Source organism: Eschrichtius robustus, chromosome 1 (assembly GCF_028021215.1).
Source record: "Eschrichtius robustus isolate mEscRob2 chromosome 1, mEscRob2.pri, whole genome shotgun sequence".
NCBI classification, from domain to species: domain Eukaryota; kingdom Metazoa; phylum Chordata; class Mammalia; order Artiodactyla; family Eschrichtiidae; genus Eschrichtius; species Eschrichtius robustus.
Genome location: NC_090824.1, coordinates 182,656,818 through 182,684,750, shown reverse-complemented (window position 1 = coordinate 182,684,750; position 27,933 = coordinate 182,656,818). Strand labels below are relative to the sequence as shown.

At 43.8% G+C, this 27,933-nt stretch overlaps 1 protein-coding gene across 18 annotated transcripts in view; it reads right to left on the bottom strand.

The window, feature by feature from the left end:
* The window catches only part of PARD3 (par-3 family cell polarity regulator), a 625,594-nt gene that overhangs the window by 514,943 nt on the left and 82,718 nt on the right, over positions 1 to 27,933 (bottom strand). For all 18 annotated transcript variants that reach the window (XM_068560845.1, XM_068560771.1, XM_068560818.1 and 15 more), the window contains exon 2: positions 4,104 to 4,205. In XM_068560845.1, the coding sequence (XP_068416946.1) occupies positions 4,104 to 4,205 (102 nt within the window). The remainder of the gene's footprint in view (positions 1 to 4,103; positions 4,206 to 27,933) is intronic.

The following is a 27,933-nucleotide window of genomic DNA, read 5'->3' as shown; positions in this document are numbered from 1 at the left end:
TCTTGCTGATCCCCCCCCAACCGCCAAAAGCACCCTTCCCCCCCACCCCCCGACTCTAAGCGCTGGTCACTTCCCCCTGAAACCTGTTTCCACCCAAGGTCAATGTGAGGTGCCAGACTGGAGGGAGAAGTGAGTGAATGCCCAGGATTTTTACTCTGTCGTCTATGTACTAAGTTTACTGTAGTTCACAGAGGGAATGACAGGAGGGACAGAGAACTGAGAGAGGCTCACCGATAGTAAATTATAAATAATGAAGAGCAAACCAGGAAGAAATTCAGACAGAACGCAGCGCAGCACTCAGGAAGGCTCGCATTACGGCTGTTGTAAACGGTGCTGGGGATGGCGTGAAATCCACTTCAGCTTTTCACAATTTGGCGGAATGTCAATGAGAAGACTGAGTATCAGATCCTAAGAGTAAACAGAGCAGCATGACAACCCTGCCTGGAAGCTGCAATGTCCAGAAGGGACGAACAAACAGGGCATGTCTTCATGCCCAAAGTAGACCTAGATATTCCATGTCTCAGAAAATCAAACCTACTCCAAGAACACAAGACAACCCACACTCACACCATTTTTGAATACATTTGGGTAAACCCTAGAATTGGAATTGTATAGGCACTAAATGAAAACTTCCTCAGTGCTGTGCATTGAACTCTAATAACTAAAGGATAATGATCAAAATTACAGCTAAATAGATACTTCAATTTTCTTCCGTGATCATTTGAATTACTGCCTCTTAATCCTCATTTCCCTGTATTAAAAAATATTTTTTCATAATTTTACAGATTCAGTGACCAGGTATAAAATCTGTATCTCTGAGAGAGTTTTCCCCATTACAGAGACTGACAGGAAGGCAGGGCCACTGAAGCCTTGTTTTCACAGTTTGTGAGGAGAAATAGCACCCTGGGGTGGGGTGGGGAATAAAATTCAGGTGCCCAGAGGAGTTTCCTAAAACAGGACATGTTTTTAAAGAGGAATTTTATTGTTTAGGAGAATGTTTTTCTAACCTAAAAGCAAAATAGGTGTCAAGATCCTTAGCCAGAGAAACTGCCAAGAAAAGTTGAAAACACTCCAGGGTGATTAAATCAGAATCAAGTTTCAGAACCATGGAAAAGAGCCATACAACTCACTACACACAATCCCTCACTTTGAATAATGCATCCAACGACACGGGTGAATTTGGGTGCTGGGATTCTGGATTAATTATATTTTCACAGTTATAACTTAAAATGGGTCCTTTAAGATGCTCCTTCAAAAATTTAAATTAATTATACACATAGACACATATTTAAATATTTCTGAACAAATAAAACAATGATTTAAACTATTTTAGTCAGCAGTACCTTGTACCCTCTACCGTTCTTCTATTTGAAAACTGAATTTAATCTACATGATGTAAAATTGTCTGAAAACTTATTTCACTTACTAATATTTAAAACCTTTTTCTCAGGTTAAAAGATTTTTTTTAACCTACATAGGATATATAATAAAAGATTCCAGAAAATGTAGATTTATCATCAAATTCACATAAGAATATAAAATCTAAAACACGGTTTGTTTATCCTATGATTTCAATATGCAGCTGTTTTAGATTACACAGTTTCCTTTACCTTTGGTTTTTATGTGCAATCTAATGGTTGTGCTGAAAGAAGAGTGTATTATTTTCAGTTGCTGAGTAACAAATTGCCCCCAAATTTAAACGAGAACATCAAACCCCTTAACCTGGTTGATCTTTATAGATCCAACAGCTGCAGAGTCCACGTTATTTTCAGGTATACATGAAATGCCCACCAAAAAGGCCATAAAATAAGTCCCAATACGGTTTTAAAGTTCTTTTTAAAATGCTATGGCTGAACATCTACATCGCAATACTCTACCTACTCAAAATGTGAACTGTGTTTGGAGCGTGAACACTGATGGGGGTGCAGGGAGGAATGTTACTTGTGCTCCATGAACCTGCCCGGCGCTATACGATGTGGGCTGAAGAATAAAGTAGGATGGCACCAACTAGGGGGAAAACTACATTTGTGTTCAATCAGAAAGGAAACAGGTTTCATTATCTTGTAATAACCTGTAATGGAAAACAATCTGAAAAAGAATATATGTATATGTATATAACTGAATCACTCTGCTGTACACCTGAGTCTAACATACATTGTAAATCAACTACACTTCAATTAAAAGAAAAAGAAAGGAAGGAAGGAAGGAAGGAAGGAAGGAAGGAAGGAAGGAAGGAAGGAAGGAAACAGGTGGAGAAACAGGAATGCTCACCACTGCTGCTGGGTGCAAAAGACATACCCAGGACCACTCAGCTTCCTCCACAGAAATCCAAGAATCCAAAACAGGACGCATGAAAGAGCACATAAATCCCTAAAAGAAAATACTGTGCAGCTATGTCGGCATAGCTATGGTTAATGGATGTGGAAATGTATTTATCATCAACTCCAAAAAAGCAGGCTACTCCTCAATCCTTTTTATTTAAGAGGAGAAAAGTGTGTGTCTGTCTCTGAAGGAAAAAAGCGTCAGGATGCAAAGCCCACTCAAATAGCGGCAGTAATGAGCTTTAAGCAGTAAGGGGGTCACGGGTGACTATTTCCTTCTTTGTATGTCTCTTTTTCCTCATAAGAAGCTGTATTATTTTATAGAAGAGAAACAACCAAAAAAAGAAAAAGAAAAAGGAAGAGGAAGGGAGAAGAGAAAATATGAAAAGATCAGTACAACACATTAGCTCATCTCTTTCCAGCATTACGGCTGGGAAAGGACAACCTGTTTAAATTCCTCATAAATTTCTGTAGTTTAAGCTCTGGAGCTGAGCTGCACAATAAGATGACTATAATTTAAGTCTCTAGAGGATGCTCTTCATGTGGATTGCAGGAAAAGGATTTGAGAGCCACCCTATTCCTGGCTCACAGAAGAGCCTGACAAGGAGAACTGACCCCAGGAGAAAGAGCAGCAAATCACAGACAGGCAGGAAAGTTCTGCATTTTTGACACCACATGCTCCCAGCCCACGGTAGCTGCAGGGAACAAACCCCACGACGGCAGGGGCTAGTGAATCAAACATCCGTGACGTTACACAATACCTGGCACCCCGGAAGTTTCCATTTTCCTTAAGATTTCAAGAAAACACATAAGACATCGCCCGGTTCTGAGCCAGGCGCTATGCTGTCAGGAATGCAGGCGGGAATAAGCACAGCAGCCGCGCTCGCCCAGCCCACAGCCCCGGAGGCAAGGGGCCAGCGGTTGGAGAGCTCCCGGGAGGAACAGGAGTGGGCACTGGGCCATTTACCTTCCTCGACCCCACGCAGTCACCTTGCTGTGCAGCCCACCCTGAGCTATCACAGGCCGCGATGAACAGGTGAGGATGTGGCCGCCAGCCCTCCCGGCATCTCACAGCAGGTCAAACACGAGGGGGTGTGGCCACAGCCTGCTCAAGTTGGATTCAAGCAATCAAGAATCCGCTGACTCCTGTGCCAGAGCCCAACATCCTGCCACAGATTCCTAACACGTTCTGAGTCACTCCTCTGCCTCATTCCCTCAAGGAGGACAGACAGGAGGGTGGATACAGGCCAGTGATGCCTCCATCACAGCCAACAGTGAAGGTGCTGTTGCAGTGTGACGGCACTCGGAGGAGCCACGGATGAAAGGGCAGCTCCCTGAAAGCCAAGCCCACCGGGAGGAGGCTGGGATGCAGCCGGGCCATGCCAGCTGCTGGGATGGGCCATCACTGGGATCAGAACAGAGACCTTGTATGTCGCACATGGAAACAGTGAGCATAATGACAGGCCTGAGTTGTCGGGAAAGATGTTACATTTGGTTAAAATAAGGGGGGGATGGCATGGAAACCTCTTAAAGATATTTCCATTTAAAACGCTGCAATTTTAAAAGTTCAAAACCTAGTATTAAGTCCCAGATATCAAGAAAAGCATTATACCCTGGGAAGATTCATGATACTTATTATAAAACAAACATACCAGTATGAGTGGCCCAAATGTCCTTTAAAATACATGTGTCTGAAACAGGAAGGAAAGTGCTCCCCCCACCCACGCCCTCCCCCGCCTTCACAGAATGCGCTCAGAGCCGCTTTCCTGGACTTGCACTCACTCTGTCTTTATCATCCGCCACATCACAGAGGATGTCGTCGAGATCGAGAATCCCTCCGTCTCCATGTTCCAGTCGATGCACTTGTATCCAGTAGTTTGGATCCTGTATGAAAGAACAGACAGCAAGTTAGCATCACCAAAAGGGAACACAACAATTTACACGGGGATAACCTCCTGCCATGAAAAGGAATCGACCTCATCAAGAATATCCCAACTGACTGAAAATTCAAGTGGCTCCCTATCTTTGGTTGAGTCAATTTTCTTTTTTTGATGATGGAGTCACTCCTGCATGCACGTCCCTTTGGCTCAGACGCCAATACACTATAGTGATAGGAACTGCAGAAACGAGCAAAACTCTCTGCACACGAAATATTAATTCCTCTGAAGTATGCTGGGTTTCCCATGGTCCGATATGAAATACTTATTCATCCTCCCAATCCAATCTACTGAGATAGTCTAATAAGCAAGCAACATATACTGTGTGTCTGAAAAGCTCATGTCACAGCCTATCTGAAGAAAAGGAGGTTGCCTGCCTTGGTGGCTCAAAGTAACCCCTACAAACAGGTCTAAATATACTGACACAGAAGAATGTTAAGACCACAAGTGAACAAAGCAAGCTCAGAACAGCATGTGTGCTTGAGTCTATTTCTGTAAAGACAAAGTTACATACACTTGTATGTGTGCATACGGCAATGTCTCCAAGGAGGCACACCAAAATTTGCAATGCTTATCCCTGGGGGTGGGACTGGGGGAGAAGGAAGAAAAAAGACTTCATTTTAAGTGTTACACACTTCTACCTGCGGTGTGTGTGTGTGTGTGTGTGCACGTTCATGCATGTGCACACACATATATACACACACATACATATACACACAATGTAACATAAAATCAAGCTCTAAAATTATGTGAAGAGGGAACATAGTTGTTCTTAAACTTCTATAATCATTCTCTTGTGTACTTAAATGAAAATATACTAAACTATACCTTTTGCCGTTAGCTACTAAATCATCCACAGCACAGAATTACTAATAAAAAGTTCAATTCAAGGTAACACTCCATTTTCCCAGCCTAACCAGTGATGTTTGGTACAGTTTTTTCTTAAAGGAAAGGCTGGGATAGAGGAGGCACAAGATTAATGAGAGCTAAAATACAGATTCTGGACCCTACTCAGATCTGCTGACTCTGACCTTCCAGGGGTGGGGTCAGGCAATCCATACCCTTGAAGCCCTCCAAGGGCATCTTTAAGAGAGCCATGACTAAGAATCACAAAAAATGGAACACATAAAAAATGAAGAATTATCAATCCCTGTCATTTCTAACCAGCACAGAAGGCAGTCCAGACCCTAATTCTCAAAGTTATTAAACATTATCATTAAAAACTACTATACCAATAACCCAGAGTTCCTTTGTACCCTTATCTATCTAGATTTCTTTAATAGATTCAGTGCTGAAATCAACTGTTCATCTAGAACACGGAGAGTAAGCTTGTGGAAAACACACACACCACACACACACCACACACCATACACACACACCCCACCACACACACACACACACACACACGCACACCACACACACACAAAACACACACCACACACACACACCACGCACATACCACACACATACCCTTGGCATCGCCTTCACTCACTGGTCCTTACTCTGCGTAATTCCCTGGTTACAATGTCATCCAGAGAGTTCTTAAGAAACCCGCTGCTGTGAGTCGAGCCAGGCTCCAGAGTTTGTCATTTCTAGAATCGCTGAGCTGTTGAAGAACAAAGTCCTGAAACAAACTATACTCCTACTCTTCCTTACCAAATGGTATTAACTCTCCAAGAGAAATGGAGAAGAATGAATAACCTGGGGGCGAATAAAGAGAAAGTCATCATCCCCAGCCACTCACCACAAGCAAGCTGCAGGATGACCTAATCAACCTAAATATCAGCTTCCACTTCTAAAGCAACTTTATGCACCCAGAAGCAGGCTGACCTCTAAAACGTAGCTTATAAAACACATTCTTAAAGCCTCTTAATCCTCCTCACTCTTTCCGCATGAGATCACAACCTACTGCCTTTCTATAACACTTGGAGCTACTCCTTTGAAATAAATTCCCTCCTAAAGATTTCCCAACCTCTTAAATTGGTACTTGAAAACCTGCTAGGGTCCAGCCTCTCTCCCACCACTTCCCCTCTCACAGCCCGCACTGTGCCCTGTATAACTGCACCCCTCCTTCCCATGCCCAGTGCCTGGGGACCCACCTTACCCCTCAGGCTGACCATTCCCATCCATCAAGACTCCTCAGCCATCCTCTTCCCCAAGAGCTTCTCCTGACCGGAACACCCCAAGAAAGGTTAGAGCTCTATCTCCAGCCTCACTGTCAATGTCTCTAAAAACCATAATGGTATGATGCAAACTAATATATAGACGATGGATAAACAACAAGGTCCAACTGTACAGCACAGGGAACCATATTCAATATCCTATGACAAACTGTAATTGAAAAGAATATTTTTTTTAAAAAGAATGTGTGTGTGTGTGTGTGTATATATATATATATATATATATATAACTGAATCACTTTGCTGTACAGCAAAAATTAACACAACACAACTACACTTCAATAAAATTTTTTAAAAGCCATAACAGTATGGAAAATAGTACTCAGATGTCAACTTTGAGCCTTTAAAAGCTGTATTTTTCCAAATGCTAAAATAATAGTACAAAATCTTCTGTTGACCCTACTTTGCCCTCGAGCTACCACACCTCGACCCTCTTGACAGCCAAATTTTTAAAATATCTGTCGTCTCAGATTCTTCTCCCATAACCCTGTTCCAATCAGGCTTCCTCCCCACCATGGTTCCAAAACTGTCTGTCAAGGTCACCAACAGCCTCCATGTTGCTAAAGGAGTTCTCAGGACCCATCTTCCTTGGTCTATCAGCAGAATTCAATGCCGCTGGTCACTCCCTCCTCCTTGAAACACTCTGCAAACTTGGCTTAACATCCTTCAACGATCTGATCAAGGCTTGTCTAATTCTGAGATTCAGTTGTTGACTTCTGCCTCCAGAGAGGTCCTGATTCAACGGTCAGCTATGCCAAGTAGCCCTGACAACACCATATCAAGGCATTCATCAGGCTGGTGCTTATTAAATGTCACTCCATACCATGTGCTGAATGGAAACAACCATTTGGAGAGAAGGCACCAAGAGGGAATCATCAGTAATCTCAAGAGAGCACAGCACACTAAAAAATCAGACCTGAGCAGTGCACGTGAAAATGACCTCCTCCCGCAAGAGTATGAAAACCAGGAAGGAGGCTTTTTGCCACTGAGAAATACAACTCCTTGGAAGGGTAGTCTCTCAGGAGATTTTAACTGACAGCCTTCATGCACACAATTCTCTCTCGACACCCAGAGCACTCGCTGTGTTTTCAAGGAACAGTCAAGTACCCGTGAGGGAAAACTTTCCTAAAAAATTTAGACCATATTCGTTGATTCCACTTTGTGTCAGTCTACACTAAGTTTGAAATAATAACAGAAATCATTGCTGTCCTGGCTGTAGAAACTTAGAAATGTACCTGAACAGAAAGCTGTGATAAGCCACTTTTAAAAATACCAAAACCATTAATTCTACAATCTGTAGACCTGTCATTGGGTTAAAAAACAAACATGACACAACACTCAATTTTTTTAAAAAAAGTTTCACTTACGGTATGTACATATAAAATAACCAAAGATTTAAACACTAATAATAAGTTTACAGTATGATGAACAAAAATCCATCACACATGAGCAAGAAATGAGAGACAAGGTTCGTCCAACAAGTGGCTGGAGAGAGGGCTACCAAGAAGCAAATGTCCCCGCCAGACAAGGCTCCCCAGGATGGATCCAAGCCCAGAGAAGAAATTGGGAGGCAAAACCACACACACAATCACTGCTTCTCCCCCAAGATGACTGGGAAAAAAGATGGAGGGAACATTTCTATGACCAGCTAGAATGAAAGCACAGAGATTTGATAAGATGCAAGTTGCAAAGAATGCTGATACCCACCCTATCCCAGGACACAGGAAGAGAATACAGTGCAGGAAAAGTCCTAATGAAAGACTGACTCCTATCCAAATTTCAAGAAATCTCTCACACTCCATAAAGAGCATTGTCACACTATACAACAAGATACTGAGCTTTTGCGAGTGGTGACCTGGGTAACACACAAGCACTGCATATTTTATGCCCATGCAAGTTTCAAGAAAAGCATCTACAAATAGAAACAGTACCCTACTCTTGCATTAACCATGGCGTACAGCAATGGTCTATATCCTGTCAAATCTTCAAATGAGAATATACTTGTAAACGTAAGACTAGAAACTTCATGTTGATCCAAGAGAATTGAGTATTTACTATGTGTGAAGCACTGACAATCATTACCTACTGTGAGAAATTAAAATTTATCAGATAAAACAAAGAGTTAAAAAGAGACAGACCATGAGTCATAAGAAAACTAAACATAAAAATGCTTTGTGAGTTCAGAAGAGGAAAAGATTACGTTCACTGAAAGATTTGGAAAAGGTTTGTGGTGAGGTTTTAGCAGAATCAGATGCCAGAAGAGGGAGGGTGGGAAGGAGGGAGGGAGGGAGGGAGGAAGGAAGGAACTTCCAAAAAGTAAAATACAAGTCACCACAACAAAGGGAAAAGGAATCAGAAATCAGAATGGGTTGGACCTTCTCAAGAGCAACACCAAAATCTAGATGATAACAGAATGCTGACTTCAAAACTCCTAAGAGAAATGGTCTGCAACACAGAATTCTAGACTTCAGCCAACAGCTACCAGAAAAGTGTGAGCGAAGGTAGAAAAGGACATTTTTAGAAATGCAGTGTCTCTAAAAAATTACCCTCTCTGTCCCTTTCTCAAGTGAACACTAGAGGATGTGCACCAACAAAACCAAGACATAACCATGAGTGAGGAAGGCATGGCATGTGAAGCAGGGGGCAGACACAGGAGAGAACTGCCAGGGGGCGGTCCAGCCAGGAGCCATCCCCAAGACTAGGCCGGGAAAGGATGCAACTAAACACACCCAGATGCTACTTAACAGCTGGCAGAGCTGGGATGGAATCAGCTGCAAATTCATAGAAGACCAACCAAATGGAAAAAAAAAAAAAAAGTTGTTCATTTCAGGGAAAACACAAAACTTGTGAAGGAAAGAAAGAGTAATCAAAGTATCTATCATACATGGTTCAGCTATGAGAAGCTTTTAATACGGAAAATAGTGTGAACGTCAAGCACTTAATCAAAATTATAACTATTCTGGGGGGAAAGAGGTCTAAAAAGTGTGTGTGTGTGTGTGTGTGTGTGTGTGAGAGAGAGAGAGAGAGGCAAAGCACACCAGAGAGAGAGACAGAGACAGAGACAGAGAGAGAGACAGAGAGAGAGACAGAGAGAGAGGCAAAGCACGCCCGGGGCAGTGAAACAGGGTTAAAACTTCCACATTGAGTCAAAAGACAGACCCCGCCCTCCCCCGGCCCTGCAAAAAAAAAAGAACCGACAAAAGCACTCACACAGAAATATGGAGGAGAATATGGAAAGGATCAGGTACAAGAGTTGGAAACGGCAACCTCTGTAGGAGGTGCCGCTCTTTTTTCACGAGAATCCTGGCAGAACTATCTCACTCTGCACATCTATAATGTTCAGAAGCAAAAAGATGAGAAACCGTTTGAAAAACGCCTTAAAATAATGGGCATGGCACACGGCTTCAAGGTTAGCAACTGTCCGTCCCATGAGTCAAGGATAACTGTGTCTCGGGACAAATGAAGTCATTGGTAATGACATCACAAATATTGAAAGAAAGCACTTCCTCGTTCAAGTCAATAGAAGAGCACAATCAATAGCACTGATGCCTCATGCTAGACACTCTTGGTTAAGCATCTCTCCAATCTACTTAAACCAAAAACAAGACGTTTAAAATATGTTCCAAAGTTCTTTTTTTTTTTTTTTAATGAATCATTAGTATTTCAAGACAGATGTGGTATAGTCCTCCCTCCGTATCTGTAGCGGGGGTTGGTTCCAGGACACCAAAATCCACAGGCGCTCAAGTCCCTTGTACAAAATGGTGTAGTATTTGCATATAACCTACCACATCCCCCTGTCTACTTTAAATCATCTCTAGATGATTTATAATACTGAATACAATGTAAGTGCTATGTAAATAGTTGCCTGTGCAAGTGGTAAATTCAAGTTTTGCTTTAGGAACTTTCTGGAATTTTAAAAAATATTTTCAATTGAAATCTGTAGATAAGACTGAATCTGAGACGCAGAACCCACACATAACGGATACGGAGGGCTGACTATACATGTGATTTTGACCTTAGCTACTTTAATCATTTCCACTTCAAAAATGCCTATCATGTATAAATTCAAACCACAGGACCCATTTTCAATTTTGTTGCAGTAACATTAAACAGATTTTTTTGTTGCCTTCTCAATAAAGGCAGAAAACATAGCTGCTGTTCTACAGCAGATCACCACTGAATACTAGCCAGTGCCTCGTGGTAAGTGCACTCCGCTGCCCCCCACTTTTCCACCCCAAACCACACCCAACACCCATGCCACCACCTCACCATCACAGCACAACAGAGCAAACCACAAACCTGCTGCCTCCCTTGAAGAGTGGATGGCTTCATTTAATATGTCAATCAAAAAAGAAAAAGGCAGCCTGAAACCAAAGGTGAATTCCAACTTCAAGGAAATAACATTCTGGCATTTTGCTTTATTAGAACCAGCACATAATCTCTCATAGGGTCGCATATTAGCCCAGTAATGTGGGAAATCAGCCCATTATTGACCTCTCTACCTGTGACATCACTTTCAGAACAACATAGAGATCGCTTGAGCCACGGATGCTCCCCGATTCCTACCCCACTCCATAGAAATCATGTACAAGAGATCACAGAGCTGGCTCGGGACGAAGCCAAGGCAAGAACGAGAATGCAGTAGCCACCAGTTATATTTGCACTGCATTCATGTGCATTATCTAATGTGATGGGAGGGTTTATAATCCCTATTTTCAGATGAAAAAACTGAGACTCAGAGCGTTTAAGTTGCTGACAAGAAGTCACAACTAATAAACGCTGTCAGCCGGGACTCAGCCCTACATCTGCCGACTCATTCCCAGCACTTTCTCAGACCCACACGGATGGTTTCCAACGACACCATCACAGGCGCTTGTCTTCCTACAGCCCTTCCTCCCAATCTCTTCCCAACAGCATCATTTTTTAAATATTTTGCATAATGGGGAGGTCCTTAAAATATTTATTTTAATAAAAAAGTTTTGCCTGTTTAAAAAATCAAGTCTGAAAAACCACTCATCTAAGTATTATACTACAGTTCTAATCTCATCCATGATTTGAAGCAGTGGTTCTCTAAGTGGGATTCCATCCCAGATCAGCATCACCTGAAAACTAATCAGAAGTTCCAAATCTCAGGCTCTACCCTGGTCCGACTGAATCGACATTTCTCAAGGCTGAAATGCTTTGTGTTTCTTCTATGTATTATTATGTATTATGTTTTAGCTCATAAATTCATGGGTTAATGCTTTCATGAACGCTTTTTTTTTTTTTGCCGCTCTGCGCAGCATGCGGGATCTTAGTTCCCCGACCAGGGATCGAACCCGTGCACCCTGCAATGGAGGCACAGAGTCTTAACCACTGGACCACCAGGGAAGTCCCATGAACACCTCTTAAATCAAACAGATGTTTGTTACTACATCTTAAAAACCGTCACCATGAATACATACACATATGTTTGACATTCCTGTGATGACCATATAGGTGGTTATACATATATTCGCAGTGTCAGAAACAAATTTCGCAGTCAGTATCAGATACAAATTCTTTCTCAGAGTTGTTTCACCTCTAAGCTCTTTGCAGAGAATTGCGAAATCCATATCTCTAGACCAGAGCCCTCCAGACATGCCAGCCTCAGACATCGACCTCTCTCACTGCATGTGACTTTGGGAGCTGTCTGAATTCCCCAGGGAGCTTGTTTTGATTGCTTGCCAGGAAATTTTAATGCCATGAATAAAAGCATGTCCGTTTGGGAACAACTAATAACTGAACAATATTTTTATCAAGTCCTATTTTAATTCTAATTTATGAAGCTTATATTCCTTATCTTCCCCCTAAAAGCAACTTATTATCTTCATTTCTACTGGCAGCAACATCCTCCTCGGACTTAATCTAATCAAGCCATAAACGTAGCCTCTCTACAGGAAATACAGGGGATAGAGAATCAAGTCCAATGACACCACAAGGAAACAACCAGACAAGTCCAGAATATGAGACCTTTAATAACACAACTGCACTGACTTCTTTTAAAAAAAATCCACGTTGTCTAATATCTGGATGCAATATATGATCCTAGAGTGGATCCTGCATCCGGAGAGAAAATTTATTTAAAAAAAAAAACAAAACCAAACAGTGCTGGGACAATTGAAGAATCTGTCATATCATGTGACAGAATTGATAACTGGAAAATTCCCTGGATGTGAGCGGTATAGAGTAATTATATAAAGGAATATTCTTGCTTTTAGGGGATGTGTGAGGTAGTTAGGGGTGAGTTGCAGGGAGGGAGAATTTGGTACTATGTATCAATATGCTTAAAATTGAACATATCCATTAACCCAGGAATTTAAAATGTTTGTCTACATGGTCAAGATGTATATATGAAAACAGATGTTTTAAGAAACAATAATACAGAATAGGAAACCAGCCACATACCCAACAATTAGAAATTGGCTGAGTACATCCAGTCAATGAAACACTATACAGCAATGTAAATGTTGTGCACAGGATATCATGGAAGGTATCATCTCATCTTTAGTCTGAAGACAGTGCAACCTGCAGACACGGACAAAAGGTACCAACGGCTACACACAATTGGCAGCCCTTGTCTGTACCTTCTGGTTTTCCATAGCAAACATATATGTGCAATCTTATAACTGTATCACCTTAAATAGCGAGTGAACACATCCCTTCCTTTCCCCTTCCTTCTTCTCTTGTTCTCAGTAATGGAATCACCTGCTAACTCATCTCACTGCTTCCAGGCTCGTCTCTTCCCAATCCTGTCCACATCCTGCAACCACATCCATCTTCCCAGAACACCCGTTTCATCGTGTCCCTGCCCCGTGATGAGTCACTTCCAGTGACTCACTACATCCTAAACGTTAAAACCCAACGTCCTTGGCCAAGCACTCAATGCTCTCTCCAAGCCTGCTTTTCCGGGCTCCCCATGGATCCCATCCCAAGCGCTCCGAGCAGCGCCTGAGACAGAGCAGGTGCTCAGTAAGCGCTAGCTCCTCCCACTCCACACATCTGAACGCTTTCACCCCCATGGCTCCGACGACCCAGGCTGTCTGTGCCTCTCCTGATACAGAACACAACCACTGCCTCTGTGAAATGTGCTCCAACCCCAAGGTGTTCATCTAGACCACAAACCTGTCACTTAACAGCCTATCTCCTTGTACACGAGTGGTGTTTTGTTATCTCTAGATAAGTTCCCTAAAGGCAGGGAGCATCTTTTGCTCTTTTTAGCACAGAACAATGAACAAAACACCATATTGTTGTATAAATAATGTGTAAAATATATATGAATAAAGTAATAACCCTATTGGGCAAAGAAAAAAATTTCAACAAGACTTTCTCAGAAACTATAATTAACACATGCAGGCTTGTGCTCCCCTAACTGCCAAGAGAAACCCCGTGGACACGGGTGCCTTGTCGTGACCAACACCCCCTTCACCCTGTATCCTCGGACCCCAGAGCTCACTCAAGAACCACAGTGTCGGGGCTTCCCTGGTGGCGCAGTGGTTGAGAGTCTGCCTGCCAATGCAGGGGACACGGGTTTGAGCCCTGGTCTGGGCAGATCCCACATGCCGCAGGGCAACTAAGCCCGTGAGCCACAACTACTGAGCCCGCGTGCCACAACTACTGAAGCCCGCACGCTCTAGGGCCTATGCCATGCAATAAGAGAAGCCACCGCAACGAGAAGCCCGTGCACCACCACAAAGAGTAGCCCCCGCTCGCCACAACTAGAGAAAGCCCGCGCGCAGCAACGAAGACCCAACGCAGCCAAAAATAAATAAATTTAAATAAATAAATTTTTTTAAAGAATGGAAAAAAAATGAAAAATATATCACCCACCAATTAACAGACTTGACTAACTTCAGTATGAGGAAGTAATGCTTTACCCCACGCTACCTATAAAGACACACAGATTTAAGAAGCGTTTCATTCCAGCCATGCACCTGGCAGTGCTGGATTCCAAGCTGCAGAAAAATACAACCCATAACCATTAAAACCAGGCCTCAGTCCCCTCAGGGCAGGGACCCACCCTGCAGCCTCAGCGGCCCACGGCACCTGTGCAGTTCAGGCAATAACTGAGATCTTTTAAAGCGAACTAAAATGCTGAATGTTTTTCTAGTGTTTATAAAGAAATAACCAACCTAAGAGATTCTTAGGGCTCTCACCCAGCAGAAGAAAAATCTCCCCTCTCCTATTTACTCTCCAACCAGCCAACAAGAGAGGCTGACTCAAACCAAAAGGAATTTCTCTGACCTGGAAAGAAAGCCTCCCTGAAACTTGAGAAACTCTAAATAGCTCAGAATTCTAAAACGAACCAACCATATCTGACCCCAAAGCGGCTCTCCACTGCCCCCTCATATTACTTAATCCAAAAACCACCTCCCAGTTTTTCTTTAAAGAAGTTATCTCAAATTGCTTAAAATCCACAATTAATTCCTTACACCTGGCAGTACTCAACCAGGCTGAATCAGAAATAAATACTCCTGAACTAACAGAGGAGATGGTGAGGAAACGGTGGGTTTTGACGGAGAATTTGCACCTACCTGGGGTCTCCTCTTTGGAAGCCTGGGCACGCAGCCGTCCAGCCGCACCCTGTGGCCCCTACACCTAAATCCAGCACAGCCCCCCGGCGCGCGGGGTCTGGGGCGGGGAGGGCCGCGGCACCAGCACCTCGCGCACGCGTGGCCCCGAGGCGGGGCGGGCGGTGCTCAGACCGCGGCGCTCAGGAGGGAGGAGGGGCCTGACCCAGTATCTGCGGGGACCACCGAGGCCAGAGGTGGGCGTCCTCCTCCCGCCAGGCCACGGCCACCATGGATCCAGGGAGGGAGCAGTGATGGTGTCGTCAACAGATGGGCCAGAGCCGGGGGTCCTCCCGAGTCTTACGACCACGGACATCTCTGCAGGCGAGGAACACGCGCCAGCTTTCGGGATGATTTTCAGGAGGGAGAGGAGCGACCGACAAAGGGCACACAGGCCCCGCATATACCAAGATCCAGGCCGGGGCTTCCCTGGTGGCGCAGTGGTTGAGAATCTGCCTGCCAATGCAGGGGACACGGGTTCGAGCCCTGGTCCGGGAAGATCCCACATGCCGCGGAGCAACTGGGCCCGTGAGCCACAACTACTGAGCCTGCGCCTCTGGAGCCTGTGCTCCGCAACAAGAGGCCGCGAGAGCGAGAGGCCCGCGCACCGCGATTAAGAGTGGCCCCTGCTCGCCGCAACTAGATAAAGCCCTCGCACAGAAACGAAGACCCAACACAGCAATCAATCAATCAATCAATCAATCAATCAAATCCAGGCCGGTGGGTCCGCGGGATCTCCTTGCCACTCAGCTTGCTGTGGCTCGTTTGGACCCTCCTGGAAAGCCATCGCCACCTCTTCCCCTGTGGAAAGCTTCACCCAAATGCCACTTCCCGCTAAGCTCTATCTCTCCCCAGCGTCGGCCTTCCATCCCGCTTCACCCTTCGTCCTGTCTCTCCACAGCACGCACACCCACGTCTCGAAGGCGTGCCCGCTTTACAGGAGCCCGCGGACCTGATTCACGCCCTCGCACCCCTGCGGAGCATCCACGCTACGGCAGGCCCTGGACAGACGCAGGGTTTATGGCAGCAAACGGTCCCTGCCCGCTGGAGTCGCTAGCAGACGAAACAACAGGGACTCTCGCTTAAGCACGGCCCCAAAGCCCAAAACTCATCGACACGCTGCTGGTGATCTCAAACCAAAGATCAGTTTGTATTCCTTTACAAACTCATTTGTTTCAAAATGATTTGGCACTTAGATTTTTCCTGAAAATCCCTAGTGCGACTCATAATGTCATCTGGGTTTATCTGGTCAATTTCAAGTACATTTGAAATGGGGGCATTTTAAAGGAAGGGCTCCAAGACACCTTATGAAACGACGTAAAGGAGATGCTGTAGGCTAATACCGTATAATTTCTTAATCCCTTAGATACATGCTTAGTTCGCTGTCCTTGTAAAGTTTTCTCGTATGAGGTATTTGAAATTTAGGTAACGGTGCCTTCAGTTTATTGCTTCTGAGAAATTATGGTGCACAGTATCTCAGAAACAAACAAACCAAAACACATTAAGCAGCACAATCGAAGCACTAAAACAGAAAACATAGCCAGCCCAAACCCAACCAGTCTGTACTAACCCTATTCTGCCTCATAACTTTAAAGTTTCCGATGAAAATCCCGCATGGAAGCAAAGAAACAAATTAGCTGTGTGGGAACTCAGGGAAAACCTAACTACACAACTAGTAATTCAAGGGTGAAACGGACTGACCTCAAACAACAATAGAACTTGTAACTGTAAACTTATCAGACAGGGTGGGGGACAGCAAAACAGAAGTAAAGTTGGTCTGTGAAGCTTTGAAGATGCACACATAGAGTGGGTGGGGCAAGGAAGCCTGGCTTTAAGGACAGAGGCTCCAGTGGGCGTATCACCCGTTCATCAGTCAGTAGCCACGAAAAGGGTGGTGAAAGGGCCCCACGGGCTCAGTGGCCGGACGCGGCACAATCGCTTCCTCCTTGCAAACACCTGAGGCCGTGTGCACAGCAATGAAGGGGGCAGGCTATCTCTGAGGCTCATTCACACATGGCTCAAGCAGTCACAAAGATTCAACACACCCCAGCCAGCTCTCCTCAAAGTGGAAGGAGGATAAGCATTTCCACAACCCCCATAATCCAATCTTGAGAGCAACTTGTGATGCAAAATTAAAACTACCTAACCTCCCCTACAACATTCTCTGTTGACATATGTTTACAAACATGTGTCTTTGCAGCAGCAGAGTTCTGAGCTCTGTTGATCCCATCCACCTTCCCAAACCCAGGGAGCCGCCTGATGGCGGCAGAACCACAAGTCTGCACCACCCGAAGCAGAAGAGCAGGAAGCAAGGCCACGGGCCCATCCAGATTACTGGAAGATTCCTGCCAGCAGGAGCAGTTGAGGATATGGAAGAACATCCATCCACTTGGAGGCTCCCAATGACTGAGAACACTGTACACTTATTACCCAGTTTAACAGCTGCAGATAACAGGGAGGCATGTTACACACCACCAGATGATGAAGAACTTAACGCTCAGCCTGAAAGTAGTACTTGTGTTTTAGGACAAAGCGGGTACTGCCAGGTCTAGGTAAGGCCCCTGTTCTCCAAGACTTTCCAGTCAACTTCAGGAGTCAAGCCATAGGTATGTGGAAAGTTCACTAACAACATCCAGTTATCAAAATTAAATGCCAACCAAGTGGTACAGGAATTACAAAAACTCAGAAAACACCAAAGACAAAGAACACTTCATGAAGGAATTATGTGTCACCTCAAATGGGGGACATCTTAGGACAAAGGTGGAGGCCAAGACATACATGGCATGTTTGAATAGCGGGGAATAAAGCCCAGACACGACACACACCATCAGCACTTGTCTCATACTTGACTTTTTCTCCCTCCCCAGGACCAGGCTGTGCTGAGCTGAGCTGCACACACAGGACCCCCAGGGGCCAGGCTACAGAAGAGTCTCTCTAAACCCGAGTGGGAATCGCTGACACTCAAGCCCTAATCCAAAAGTCATCTTGAGCTTCATGTTTGCTCTAAACAACTATTTAAACAAGCTGTCACCCACAGAAGCAGCACATGTGAACCCGCAATCTGAGATCTGACAAGCATTTCCAAAGACCCCCATATCATCTTTTATTTAATTCCAAAATTTTAAGGCTTATGGGATTATCTTGGGACTACATTCTCTCCCGCCCCCAATCCCTCCTTCCTCTTTTTGAAGTTAAATCCTATCTAGGTGAAACTCCCATCCCTCAAATGTGTTTAACAATAACAGGTCCTTAAAACACCCCCTCCAAGCACAGCAGCAGCGCTTCCTGTTTATCAAAAGACGAAAGTAAACAGCAGGTCAACAAGACTGGACAAGGAAAACAGAAAACCCGTCTGACGTGTGCTATGTGAGCAAGAGAAGCGGCCCCTGCACCCATGGCGTCAGGCGTGTCCAGCCCGGCCCTCTGACCTCCTCCTGCTACGAAGACACCGCTCTGCTCACGTCACAGCAGAGCCATGAATAGCACAAAAGTGACTGAATTAGCATAACACCAGCGCATCCGCGTACGTGAACACTAGGGCCCATTCTTACTGAAAATCTATGGCGTTGAGAACAAGAGGCAAAGCCCATCTGGCCTTGCTGAGTGTTTGTTTTGACACAAAGCCTCTGTGTGGGCCTGTCCTACAGTCACATGACCTTCCTGAAAAAACTTGTCTCTGTTCTGGATAGACCCACACACAAGGGGGCTGGCACCAAAATTTCAGTTTGTGGTGCAAGGTATGTTGGGAAACAATTGCTCCCACAGGTGAATATAAATAGAGTGTAGACTACTGACACTCAATTTTTCTTTCTTTTTTTTTCTTCCTTCCTTCCTTTTCTTTAAAAAAACAAAGAAAAGCTGCCTTTGAAATGATGCCATTTTGTACCATGTCAAGAATTCTTCTCAACTCACCTAAAATAAAACCTATAGATACACGAATGTATACCACTAAAGTCCTAAAAATGTACCCAGTTATTTAGGAAGGCAAAATCCATCATAATTTAAATAAAATAATTTGCCTTTAAGGACTGTCACTCTCATTTAATGAGAAGTCACAATGTTATGAACTAAGAAGATAGAACTTTTCAGACTAATTAGAGGGCATTTGATACAACTTTGGGCCCCGTCACAGCAGAAAGGCAATGTAAGTATCTCGAGAAGGGTGATGCATTAATTCTAAATCTACACCAAATATTCAAGCCCCCTTGACAAAGCTTACACAAAGGAACACGATATGGAAGCAAACTTGACTCGGTTAAGTGTAAATCCTAAGCAAGGTCCACTCTTCACAGAGACCAGTGGCAACCAAATGAAATCAATGCCAGAGGCGAGGAGATTGCATTCTAAAAATAACAGAATTCTAACCTTTAAATTAAGTTTGTTTCTTTCTTTCCTGTATCTCCATGCTGTCTTTGAAAAGAGTCAAACAACTGTGGAAAGAATAGAGTGTAAAGTAAACCATGTGAAGAGGGACGATGATGGGGGCTAAGGCTGCAGGGACGCTTGACTAGCATCTGGACAGATGCGGGGACAGCGAGAAGGAGGACACAGAAGAACTGACCCCTTCCCTCCAAACCCCAGTGAGCACGCTGGGCTGGATGAGACGGGGGGTGGGGGGTGGGGGGGTCCCTCTCCCTGCGAGTGTCCAATGTGCACAAGGGACGGGCAAGTGACCGGGGTGCTCAACCTCCGCAGGGTCAACAGGCGAGCAAGGCACAGCGGTTCCATAGCTCAAGTCACAGACACTGCTGAACCGGCATCTCCCGGAGCTGTCAGAAGCCCCACTTTCACCAACGAGGACAAGACTGAAGAAGAAGGTGAGAGACCTAACAAGTAGGATGATTCAGTATCTGATGGAAGATACAAATAAAGCATTAAGTATCACTGCCAATCTGAGTTAGATGAAAAAAAAAAATGTGTACTGGGTTACACCAATACCTTCAATTAAGCATCTATTAAATTACAAATATATAAGTTCTACACTAGAAAAACACTGGCTTGTTATTTTCTAAATAGTAATAAGATTTCACCCATCGCCACCGTGTCCTTCACCCTTGCATCTTCTGGTGGAATCACCTTCAGAGCAAACAAGTCATAGTTCACCTACCACACATTTTTTTTTTTTACACAGATGTTTTTGTATATAATTTTCCATTCGTTACAATTTTCTAGTCATTTAAACATTTTAGATGTAGTGTGATTTTTTTTTAACGTCTTTATTGGAGTATAATTGCTTTACAATGGTGTGTTCGTTTCTGCTTTATAACAAAGTGAATCAGCTATACATATACATATGTATGCGTCTCCCTCTCTCCCACCCTCCCTATCCCACCCCTCTAGGTGGTCACAAAGCACCCAGCTGATCTCCCTGTGCTATGCGGCTGCTTCCCACTAGCTATCTATTTTACATTTCCTACCACACATTTTAAGAGTAAACTGGCTCAGTGCACAGGGTCCCTGCCAACCACGATCACAGGAAGCATCCATGGAGGCGCCATGACGGTCAGGAACTGAGGGACAGGCCTGGCTGCTCCATCTCCGGTGGGCACAGGGCCACTCACACTCGGTGTTCAACAGGGCAGCCCCTGTGGTCACACGACTCCCTCCTCATGTCAGGGCACATGCTCAAGGCCTCCAGCTCAAAAACTTTTAACTTCCTATTATTTGCCTCTGCATTTGGGATATGGCAAAGCATGTTTAAAACCCCTTCCAAAACAGAATGGCCTTTACAAAGCACAGCCAAGAGCAGGGTGTTTTTAGTTCAGTGTTCTAGTCTGCCAAATACATATGTTGACTTGAAGGGTAGAGGTTGCCCTTGACTCTCGTGTTTCCAATAAAACCTTAAGAGGAAAAGTCGTCAACGACAGCAGAAATACACACACACCGGCAAAGTCATCATACCTATTATGACTTTCTGGAACTTCTTCCCCTTAAACGAACATGGTGACTTACTGACTCCCCAGATTTTATCTGTCACAGATAAGATGGTCTTCTTTCAACCTCTTTCAGCTCAGATCACTGTATATTTCAAACAATCCTTTAAAAATCAAAATGTGTTAGGGATCAATCAGATCAGAGTAATTAACCTCGGCTTTGTTATGTCAAGAAAATTTTTAAACTTCCTACTTTCACTAGTTCCCCGCTTGGGGGGGAAAACCCAACCACGTCATAAATTTTGCATTATCCCAGTACGTTGTGTTTTAAAATATGCTCAAGTATTGATCACAGTGATGCAGCAGAGGCACTTGAAGGCGCCCGCTCGCTCGGGCTTGGCAACTCCGCACGATGCAGGGATGCAGGACGGGGATGGGGGCTGCTTCCTCCTCGGGGGCTGCCTTACACTCTAGGCCACAGGGCAGAGGATGCTGCTGCTGGGAGGTGGCTTTAAAGTGCCTTTGACTCTCAAGTTCGTGTTCCTTCTGTTACTTAGAGGATGATGGCTCCGACTGCTGATAAAATCCAGAGCCGCCAGCAGAGGGCACTCTGCGAGCAGAGGTTCCTTTCCTCCGCGGATGCCTTCACCCCATCAAAGCAAACACATTCTTAACTGATGCTTCATATTCAGCATGGGAACAGTTTAATCAGAAATTAGAATAAACTCATGTGTTCACGAGAAAATAAACAGGCAATTTGAGGATGCTGCAAAACGAATCCTATATTGTTTAAAACATGTTTCTATCTAAAACACTTTTTAAGGGGGCAGGGGGGAAACCCCAATGCAGTGCATTTGGAAGGGGCATTGTGATCCATGAAGCCGTGCAGTTAACGTGTCCTTCCAAATCATGCCCGTGTTTAAAGTCTTGTACGACCATCCACTCTCTTGTGATGGTAGAGAAAGAGCTGTTTATTTCCCTGCAATTCCATACATAGTTTTTTTAAAAAGCTCATACATTTCTATATTTGTTAGTGAAATGTTGCTAAATTTATTAGTAAATTTCTAAATTTGCTTGTAAAAAATTAAATTATATATAATAAACTGCCCTGTTCCTAATCTCAACAAACTATTTAAAATAACTTACTACTACAGTAAACATAGCACATAGAACCACAGAAAATGCTACAGTGAAAATACATACATATATATACATATATATGTTTATATATATATATATATATTTATATATATATATATATATATACACACGTATATATATATATACACACTAGTTAAGTTGGCCACAAACCATGGGACATTTTTGTTTTTCTCTTCACCACTGTGCCGTGTTATTGATCCTTAAGACAAAGCACCACAGGTGGCAGTGGGGAAGAGCTCTGGGATCAGTCCACCCTGCAAGCAGGTGCTTCCAGATCTCATGCACATCACACAGGGTTCTGGATGCCACGGTCCAAGGCACAAAGACGTGCTGTGGAGCAAGTGCCCAAGCAGTAGAAATGCCGACGCTTTGAATCAGCCGCGTGTGCTAAGTGGCTTCTTGATCATCAATGTGAAGGGAGCTTCCGCACAGGCAACAGAGCCCAGGAGTCAGCGTACAGGCTCTGGGCCTCGCTGGAGCCAACCACTGAGCCTCTCTCTGCCTTCCTCCCCTCGGCTGAGAAATGTAACAAGAGTCCCCAACGCACAGGGTAGTTAAAATGATTACAGGAGTCGAAAATGTTAAAGCAGTTAAAAATAGCTCATGGCATTTAGTCACTGCTCGGTAAGTTTGGTTACTATCATTATAGCCAGGATTTTCAAAAAAGCCCCTTCCTCAACCGTGTAGACGGGTATTGTACATTGTAAACCCTACCCTTTTAGGGGTGCAAATATCTAGGGTCAATGTACCACAAAAGGGAGTGAGGGTATACATAGGAGCTCTCAGTCCCACTTCATCTGAAACACCCAGGGAGGTTTATTAACTAGCTACCCACCACCCCAACCCAGACCAACTGGTCTGGAATCCAGCACTAGGAGCTCTCCCACCTCCCATGAGGGTTACAATTGAATAACAAGGTTCTGTACAACCCAGAACCTTGCTTGATGATTTGCTTGGTGTGGCCTGATCCTACTCTCCTGGGTGAGAACACTCCTGGTTTATAAAGAAATCCCGTTTCCCCTATTCTCAGCCATGCAGCAGCTAAGTGTAGTATCTAAGCGCAAATTTCTCTAGACAGAGATTTGGTCCAAGTTCTTCCCAGCTTTAAGGGTCAGTAGAGGTCATCAGTTAGCACCTCGTGGATCTCTGCCTCAATTTAACCATCAACAGCCAACCATCTGTGAGCCAGATGCAATATAACTTTCTAAAGCTCCCTAAAGCTCTCAGTTATAACTATTTTTATACTTAGGAGTTGGTGGTTTCCTAAACCAAAAGCTGTTCTCTCTCAGACGTGCAGGAAAGGCCAGCACTGCGTCTGTACGGCATCCTCCCTGAGCCTAGACCACAGTGTCCCTGAGCCCCAGAGCCCAGCAGGCTGGCAGCTTTGCACGAGATTCTGTGGACAGGAATCAGCTCTAGTCCCTGCTTTGCCAATAACTGTGTGAGCTCAGGCAATTAAAAGCTCTGGCCGTTTCCCCACCTGTAATCACAGAGGAGCAGCTCAAGACGTAAGGGCCCCACTACCCCGAACATATACCATCCCCTGAGCCGCAAAAACCAGACCACCCATCCCCCTTCACAGTGTGCCGGGCTAGCCCATCATTCGGAGCAGTCAAGTTTAAACACTTTGGCACAAGAGTCGCAAGCTCACGTGCCTACGGGAACCAAGAGAGCAAATGAAGGCGGCGGGATGGGGGTTCCTGCAGCCTGGAGAGGAAAATCAGGCGTGTGGCGTGAGGGCTCGCTCCCGCCTGGAGGCCCCGGGTCTCTGGAGGAGCTGCACGTTCTGATGAGCCATGCGGCATCTTCTCACCTGCTCAGGTGGCCGTGACAGATGCCATCGAAGCACTGCTGCCCACACTACCTCCCCCTGCAGGCAGGGCAAGCCCCACCGGACCCCAAGCTGGCCTGTCCTTCCAGGCGGCTTAAGCCTGAAAGCGCGAAGAGCTCCCACCCTGTGCTTGGGAAAGAGGTCGAAGTTCATTTCACTGGAACAAGTCTGAGCACAGCCGCTAGAGAGACCACTACATTTGTTTTCTTAAACAAAAACTACCCAAGTTCATAAGCACAATGACTTATGGGCACGTTGAAGCCTTTTAGATTTTCTTTCTGTCTCTGGTCTCTTCTTTTTCTATCCCTGATCCTACATTGCTGCCAGAATAAAACTCTTCTGGCCCTGTTGTTAAACACTCTCTCTGAGAATTAAAGGCGGGTTTCCCCGTTGGGAATGGTGGAAGTATTCACCCTACCCCAGCCGGCACACGCCCCTCCACCACCACCGTGTACTGGGCACCTGACATCTGACCAGTCATGTTCAACCTTAACACCAGATCCCTGCACACATTCTGGGTCAAAGACCATGTTTATTCCGTCTATTTGATGAGATTCCACAGGTTTGAGGCTTAGTAATGTGTTGTGTATGATGGATCAGAGGTAAAGATCATGCAGAGAAAGAGCCCTTGATGCTCCGTTTTCCTCAATCTAGTTAAGAATTTATCATAATTAATAAAGCACAGGTTTTTAGAAAAAGCTCTCACATTTTGGCTCTCAAATACTTAACAAAAGTATACAGTTCTTCAAATACATACAAATAGCCTTTGGGAGACCTGTACATTAAAACACAGCAAATAAAACTTTTAACCGGCTCTGATAATAAGTGTCATTGGTGAACATCTTCACAGATTAGAAAAAGTCACATTAGTAGCCAGCGAGTCCCAATCTTAAATACTTCCACGGACTGTAACGACACAGGGCACTTGAGAAACAAAAGCAACAAGATTCTCTTCAATCCTGAAACATCCCCTAAAAGATGAGTGTAAAAGAATGGAACATATGCACCTAAAAGTGCCTTCCCACTTTAAAATGATTCATTTCCACTAAAGCTACTACCCGGTTTACAGTAAACGTGTCACATCGTTGCCTATTTTTAAGTGCTCCCCGATCAGCTGATATCAGTGCAGGCTGCAGTAAAATGTTTTTATTGTCCAGCAGAACACAATCATTTCTATACTTATCTTTTCTTTCTCATTACCTAGAAGCAGAAATCAAAGATTCCACATCTTCAGGAAGTCCATTAATTGTTTTTTAATAAATTTATTTATTTATTTTTGGCTGCATTGGGTCTTCGTTGCTGTGTGCAGGCTTTCTCTAGTTGCAGCAAGCGGGGACTACACTTCATTGCAGTACAAGGGCTTCTCATTGCAGTGCCTTCTCTTTGTTGTGGAGCACAGGCTCTAGGCGCGCGGGCTTCAGTAGTTGTGGCACGTGGGCTCAGTAGTTGTGGCTCACGGGCTCTGGAGCACAGGCTCAGTAGTTGTGGCGCACGGGCTTAGCTGCTCCATGGCATGTGGGATCTTCCCAGACCAGGGCTCGAACCCGTGTCCCCTGCATTGGCAGGCGGATTCTTAACCACTGCGCCACCAGGGAAGCCCCCATTAATGTTTAAAATAGTTTGTCATATTTAGTGCAATATTCTGAATCCTCACATCTGGCAAAATTATCAAATTATCCTCATATGTAAAACTCTTCAAATGCTAAAAGCAGCCTACTCTTTTAAAAGAGATAATGCTATGAATAAAAAGCTCTCGTGAGAATTTAAAATATTCTATGTGTGAAATGGAAGCTAAACATCTTCAAACGGTGTGACCTGATTTATTAAAGAAGGCCTGCTACTATAAACCAATCTGACCAGTGTGCGCACACAAAAGCCCCACTTAATTAAAGATACACTAAGGAAGTTACACACAACAAATTAACTCATTATGCAACGAACAACCTTCTAGAAGAGCCAGAAAGTAATCTGACGGCAGCCCAACAGCTCACTGTGCTTCACTCTGGCTTTTCTGCACTCATCTGTGATCTATCCCCAGGGAGAGATTCAATTTAAAAGGATGGGAAAAGAATGGAGGATCCTTCTGATAAAAACCACATCCAACATCCCCCTTGCCTCGCGTATGCAAAATCAGGAGCTTTTCAATATGCGTTGGAGAATTTTAATAGGTCTTATAGTCTAAATCAGAACTAAAGAGCAATTCATAAAGAATTTTATTGTTTCTTAAAATACTCAAAAAAATAATTTCTCAGGGCTATATCCTGACCCAAGATAAGCATTATCCCTCCTGCAGCATCTTATAACACATAACACACATGGTTCATCTTATGAAATGTGAGATACTTCTGACACTCGTTATCAGTTCTAATGTTTTAGCTCATCTTTTAGAAATTATGCCCTTCTGGACAAATAAATGTACAGATGTGGGAATGTCGGGCTGTTGAAAGTGAGATCCTGAGCCTGGAAAACACATTAAACTACATCAAGAGACAATGAAAATTTAACATTACCAAAGTTTCCAAAAAACATAGTAAATATTTCAAAACTTTCAACTCGATAATAAATCAATGACTGGTTGAAATCAAACTTTCACAGAAGTGCCTCCTTTGCCCTTTATTCACCCTAATGTGAGCTGAACAATACATTAGTATTATGAGTACTGAGGTAAAAATTTTGGTGGCAGTTGTGATTTGTCATGATTTTAAAACTATCACCATCCAGTACGAGCAAAATGCTTTTAAAAAAATTCAATGTTTAGGGATTAGTAAAATTCAGTTAGGTCAATATTCCTAGAAAATAAAATTTAATTTTTGTTGCCAAGTGGTTGTATTTACCTGACAGAGTCCCTTGTTAGTCTAAGTTCTATAAGAGAAGATGATGATGATTTTTGTCCTGACTGTCCCAGGGTGTTTTATTCTACCTGCCATACTCCAGCTACAGAATTCTAAGTTAAAATAGAAAAGGCTCAAGACATCAAATTTTAGTATTTATTTTAGTAGGAAATGCATAGTGAATAAATTATTTCACAACAAAACAGTCTGAGTCATCCATCTATGAAATTATCATCCTTAGAATACATACAGTCGGCCGTCTGTAACTACAGGCTCTGCATCCAAGGATTCAAGCAACTATGCGGGTCAAAAATAGGAAAAAAAAATTTCCAGAAAGTTCCAAAAACCAAAACTTGAATTCACCACGTGTCAGCATATTTGCATAGCATTTACATTGTATTGGTAATCTAGAGATAATTTAAAGTATACAGGGGGATGTGCTTAGGTTATATGCAAATACCATATCATTTTGTATGAGACTTGAGCATCCACGAATCTTGGTGTCCGAAGGGGTCTTGGAACCAAGCCCCCATGGATACCAAGGGACAACTGCATAATATTACATAAAAGTCCTACTGCTGAAAAATGAAATTTCAGTAAGACGAATCATATTTCCATCTTTTTTTGAGTTGCCCAAAGAATGTGAGCAAATTTGCAATTTGAGGAAGGAACCAATGAAGCAATCTTCCTTCTATAGACTACAATTGCCTCCCGTTTCATGATTATAGCTTTGCTGTCAATCATACAGGGAGGGGACCCCCAGATCCCCTCCCACATAAAATACACCAAGAAAGTCATTGTGAACACAGCAGCCTGCATCACTCCCACACCTTAGCCGGGAGAGAGATGCTGTTTTGTTCTCAATCCAACTTGTCTCTCTTTTTCTGGCTAAAATAAGAAGGAAATAGGGTTTCAAATGCACATGAAACATTCACTCAGATTCAACCACAGGCTGAGTCATAAAACAAGTCTCAGTAAATTTCAAAGGATTGAAATAATACAGCGTATATTCCCTAGCCACAGAATTAAATTATAAATCAATAATAAAGATATTTGGAAAATCTCCAAATGTTTGGATATTTGAAAGTTAAGGGACATACTTCTAAATAACCCAAGGCTAAAAGAACTCACAGGGAAATTAGAAAGATTTTGAACTGAATGATAATAAAAACTCAACATATCACAACCTGTGGATTGCAGCTAAATCTTGA